Below are 5799 nucleotides of genomic sequence, written 5' to 3' on the forward strand. Positions count from 1 at the left end.
CCTAAAGGAGAGTGAAATTAAAACTGCAAATGCCTCAGATATTAATTTTTAAAAATACTGACTAATATTTCCAATTAGGACCGAGAAATAAAACCTTCCATTGCTCTGACTCAACAGTCTCAGGCTGTCATTTTCCACATTTAATTTTTTTATAGTGTTCTGTTGCCAAAAAAAGAAAAAAGTCTCATACAAATAAACAAATATACCATGGGCAATAATGTGTGGGCATAACACAGCAGAGCCAACAACACGAATGAACAACACCCAACTAACAACTGGGCCTTTATATTTACACACTGTGTTAAGAGTCAGAGGAAGTTTATGGTTATAGGTCTGAAGATGGATCTGACACCCACCGTGACTAGAAACTCACAGGTATAAACACTGTTGTCTGTGGGTTAGACAAGGTGAAAGATTCACAATGTCTACCAGGCCGGGGAAGCACTGAGTTAGATGCTACACTTATGGCTATGATAAACGCAGCATTGAGAAAACTTACATTTATTTTCAATAACTAACAAGAAAGAATTTGGCAAAACTTTGTGAAACATACAGTTTTTAATAGAATAGCTATCAATAACAGTACAGTACAACAACAGGAGCATCCATCTGCTGAAATTCAAACTGGGTCTTTCCCTGCCATTGCTCATTGGCAGTATCATCTCTATTTTGCAGATGAAAAACTTATCAAATGGCATCTGAAAAGTGACACTGAAGAGTGGGAAAAGGCCTCATAGCTGAACATCTAGGAACTTGGGAACGGTGCACTCTGATGTCTTTATTTTTGCATTCACCATGGACAGGAGAAAGGGTCGCCTGGGCCTTGCTCCTTACACCTGCGGCCCCCGAGTCTGAGCTGCTGCCTACCAAGACTTCACAGCATCCTGGATGTGGCAGGGGGCCCTGGAGACCTCACCCTCGAGGCTGCGTTATCTCTCAGAACACATCCTTCTGAACTTGCCTCCTCTTCCTCCTCCTGGCCCTGTCCTGGGGCACCGGGTGACCCGTGTGCTCACACGGGAACGGCACAGGACAGTGGCCAGCAGTGCACGTTCTAGTAACACGTCCGTCTGTCCCCACAGCTTAAGACCACACTAGCTGTCTTCAGCAGATGGGCCACATGTGATTAACTTGTAATAAAGACTAATAATCCTACCAAATACTAAGTTCTCAGTACACGGGGTGCGAGATTATTCCTGGTAAATATTTTCTTTCAAATCTTCGTAAGGAAGAGTCTTTAGGAACCTGCTACTATGAAAACACATACTCTGGCAAACCATGTGGGGGTGTTCACGCCCGTGCGGTGAGGAGCCGGCGGAAAGGGACAGCACTCCTGTCCCAGCAGAACTGGGGCACAGCCCCCTGGGCGCAGCCTCTGCCCATGACGTTGGGTGACAGCCACTCCTTTTCCTTTGGCGCCCTGCTCCTGCATATGCTCTGTGTAGCACGCACCATGGCAGTGCACTCACTCACACCGCACAGCTATTTGTTCCTCTCAGCAATAAACAGATCTTGTTCATTCTTTTCCCCTCCCAGCACATGGCAGCACTCATGGACGACACAGGGATGCTGAATGGCACTTTTACAACTGTTCTTTTTTGCAAACATTTCATCATCTCACTATGAAAATGGAATATGTATCTGAAAACTCCAGCTATAGATAAAGCTACTTTTATGAAAACCTAACAGACTCAGGCACCAACCCAGAATAAAGGTAGAGGGCATCTGTTCAAGACAAGGCTGCCAGGACAGGTTTAGGAGGGCGGCTGCAGGTCGGAGTTGAAGGCAGGGGTTCCCAGGCATGGCTGCACATCAGAACCACTGCATCAGAGACAACACCGGGCACCTCCAAGCCAGAGGATCTGCATCCTGGAGGGTGCAGTGATGGACAGCAGGGAGGAGGCAGGGGCAAGGATCTGAACGGCTCATTACTTTGGTCTCCAGTGTGAGCCATGAAAGGGTCCCAAGCAGCCCAGCAGTGTCATTACAGTGTGACAAGAGTTTTCATGTTGGGCTTTGACGTTGATCTTCTTAATAGTCCCATGAAGTGGTACTCTCCCAGTTTTAAAAAGTAGAGATGCTGTGACTGCTCATGCCCAGTGGGCAGGAACCCAGGTCTAAAGACCTTTGGGCCACACCAGCAGTAAGATGGAAGTGGCAGGGTGGGGAGGTGACAGGACAATGAGGAGTGACATTCCCGAGGCCATGCTATGGGCCAGGCAGAGCATGTTCTTAGCGCTTGATCCCATTACCTGTCAGGGTTAGCAGTCTCACTACCCTTGCCGACAGATACCAGGCCAAAGGACAGCAAGCCCCGGCAGGTCTCAAACCTGCCCCCAGGCCGCTGGCAGAAAGAAGTGGGGGTCCCTGCAGAATATGATGGGGGTGGGGTCACACCATGCTGAACCCTCCCGGGTGGGAGGCATCCGATGATACTAAACACCACCGCGGCCCGGACAGACTGATTATGTCAGGGTGGACAGTGCTGGTCACGCACAGGAAGAGCGCTAGGACCCCACTCAGTGATGGGGACATGCGCGAGCCACGCGAAGGGCAGTGAGGAGCACTTAAGCCCTCGAGTCTGGGGGATGGAACTGATTCTGACGGCACGGATGAGGGGGAAGCTGGAATGCTGGCTGAGAGGTGGAAGGCACGACGGTGCCCACTAATTCCATGCTTCTCAGGGTCTCCCACTGCCTGCGGAGGCAGCCGATGTCACTTCCTAGGTGAGTGGCACTTACACACACTGCCACTGAGGCTGTGTGTCACGTGCTGAGGCTAAGACATATGTGTCAGCAGTGAACCAGCCACTGCCCTCTACAGACCTGGGCTCTCATGCCAGGGATCAGCTGCCAACTGCCTGTTCACCCCAAGAGCTAGGGCCTGCCCACGGGTGGGGACAGAGGGACCTCCTATGTCAGACAGAAAAGCTGGTGCCCTCAACCTAGGCAATTACACTGGACATTTTCTACAAAACATTAAATCTCGACATTTCTTTGTGTCTTGTGCCTAGCTCAGTTACCTGCCAATAATAAATGTTTGCTGAATGAGAAAATTAAGTGCACATCCAGATTGATCTTAACGGAAGTCAGCTGAAAGGCGGCAGCAGAAGCAGGGAGTAAAAGCGACTGACTCTTATTTTTTCCCAACATCCTAAAATCAACAGTCCCAGTACGAATAAGACGACTTATAAGGCCCCAGCCTAGTGTAATCTGCAACCTCCAAGGAAATCAGCGTGGTGTTCTAGGAACTTCATTCACAAAAGAGAAGAAACAGGAGACACATTCTACCAGGATCAGATCCGTGCTTCAGCAGAAGGAAAAGGTAAGAAGTCACACAGACAACAAATGCCATCCCCTCCCTGCGGAACTTGAAACTTGCATGAACTTCAATTCTTTAAAAAGTATTTCCTGATTTAGTCTAAAGTCTTTAAGTTATAGACATTATCGAGGCTTCTCTTGCAAGTACAAAAGCGTCTTATTTGTAATAAAAATAAACACTTAAAAACAGAATCTGGGTTTCAAATTTCCAATTATTAACAGTAAATAAGAGTATTCCCACCTGAGAGAAATGTTTCCCACAAATGTTACATTCAAAAGGTTTCTCACCTAAAAGGAAAACAAAACAACAGTTTGTAAAATCAGTACTCATATTTGCACAGTAATTTTGCACAATAATTGCATCTTTATCCCACCCCAGGACAACAGGAATCCCTAACTCCTTAGACTTCCCTCTCTCCCTGAGATTTGCAGATGATAAAAGTGAAGTCAGTATGCATTTTCCTCTAAAAAACAAATCAAGTTGTTCTCTAAATATTAAGTTGTGGTGCAAGCCAATGTATTTATTTGCATTTAGAGCACACTCAGGTTTGGACACAGTCTTCTTCAGCCAGAAACCAAATGGAGTTTTCTCTCCTGACCCCACCTGACTGCTGACTCCTAACTCAGGGAAACCTGCTCATACTGCATGGGCAGACACGAGAGCCCTGAAAAGTGGGACCTCCGGAAACACGGAGAGATGGGGACAAGTGCCCTCTCCACTTCCAGCCTCCAGGCAGTCACATTCACAGCAGGAAATGGGTGGGAGATGTACTCCTCAGTCTGCTGCCTCCTCTGACTGCAGTATCTAAGGAATGCTCTCTGTGATGGGGTGGGACAGAGTGGCCAACAGCATGCTGCCTCAAGAAACACAGCTGCTCTGGGGGGAGTCTGCAGCCCACTGGAAATTACACTGCAAGGTGCTGCCTTTCACCTACATCACAGTAATGAACAGACTGTTAACACCTCCCTCCCTCATCAAAAGGTTTTGTTAAGATCCTTTTTAAACCCAACAATCACACTTGTCTCCTTCCCTGCTGTATTCCTAGGGCTTTGCTATGTGGAAGAGACTGGCTGGCAGCTTTCTGGGCTCACACTGGGTTCCTCTTATTCTGATTTTTTCCTGAAGAGGTCTAATGGTTTCCTTGGCCCTACATGACTATAATCATGTTATATTTGTGTCTTGGGACTGAAGTTACTGGGAAAACAATGATAAAGTCCCTGTAAAAGATACAATAATTTGAGAAGAGAGGTCACCAGTCACCAAAGCTCTTAAGTGACCAAGGGTAATGATCCTATGTGGGTCTTAAGACTTATGGTCTCAGGCGCCCCTTACCATACTTTTAAAAGTTGAGGCCCTGAAGAGATTTTGTTTAGGGCTATATGTATGATTCCATGGCAGGCTGAAATGGAAAGAGTGATTGTGACATATGAATACACAGGTCATTAGGCCATAGGAAATTTAAGCAGGCAGAAATTGTTTTCCTTCACAGAAAAACTGAGTCTGTAATAGATACCTTCAAATGGAGTAATTCTGAACTAATAACAATAAAGGTAATACTTTATATTCAAATGCACTAAAATTTATAAAGGGCTTTCACAAGTACAAATGAAGTCTCCCAACAATCTACTGGGGAGGTAATTACCTCAGCAAAGTAGGGCTCCAAAGTGCCAAGAGAACACCGTGTCAATAAATGCAGCTACACAAACACCATAAATGCAGTTACTGGGGAGGCATCCTGTCACATGTTGTCATAACTAGTTTGTGATATGTTACTAAAGTCATGCTAGTTACGGAAGGGAACGTAATAACAGGTATTCTATAATGGGATGAGTATATTTTTTATAATACCTTTTTATTCTTGGTCGTACTGAGGACTGAACCCAGAGCCTTGCACATGTACAATACTTATAAAAACCTTGTGGGAAAGGGGAGAAGGAATTAATTAAGATAATGAAACCTTGAACAGTCAATGTTTAAAATGAAATTTTTATTTGAAAATATCAAATACTTAGACCTAATTCCTATTTAAAAGTTTAGCTCCTCCCTCCCAAATCACAATTTTTCAAATAAGATATTCGTATTTCCTAGAGAACTTTTAGAATTATCAAACTAAATTAACCTAATTATATTTTTTAAAAATAAGCTTAATCTAACTCTAAAGAAACAACTAAATAAAGCTTACCTGCTTTAAATTAGACAACCTGAGTATATCAACATAACTGCCTACACTTCTTAGCGATGGACAGTTCACATATAAAACTGTAACTGAAATAAAAATGGAAAGGATGCCATCATGGCCAGGTATAGCGGCACATGCCTGTGATTCCAGCTATGCAGGGGGCTGGGGCAGGAGGCTCTAGCTTTTGAGGTCTAAACAACCTAGCGAGAATAAGGGATGGGGATACAGCTTGGTGGTAGAGCGCCTGACTGTGTGCTGCCTTGGATTTGATTCTGAACACCTCAAAAAAAAAAAAAAAA

The 5799-nt window shown here is 45.1% G+C and overlaps 1 protein-coding gene across 6 annotated transcripts in view; it reads right to left on the bottom strand.

The window, feature by feature from the left end:
- The window catches only part of Zbtb49 (zinc finger and BTB domain containing 49), a 23576-nt gene that overhangs the window by 7443 nt on the left and 10334 nt on the right, over positions 1-5799 (bottom strand). For all 6 annotated transcript variants that reach the window (XM_013506837.1, XM_005408833.2, XM_005408835.2 and 3 more), the window contains one exon: positions 3562-3608. In XM_013506837.1, the coding sequence (XP_013362291.1) occupies positions 3562-3608 (47 nt within the window). The remainder of the gene's footprint in view (positions 1-3561; positions 3609-5799) is intronic.

Source organism: Chinchilla lanigera, unplaced genomic scaffold (genome assembly GCF_000276665.1).
Source record: "Chinchilla lanigera isolate Chin_1 unplaced genomic scaffold, ChiLan1.0 scaffold00113, whole genome shotgun sequence".
NCBI classification, from domain to species: domain Eukaryota; kingdom Metazoa; phylum Chordata; class Mammalia; order Rodentia; family Chinchillidae; genus Chinchilla; species Chinchilla lanigera.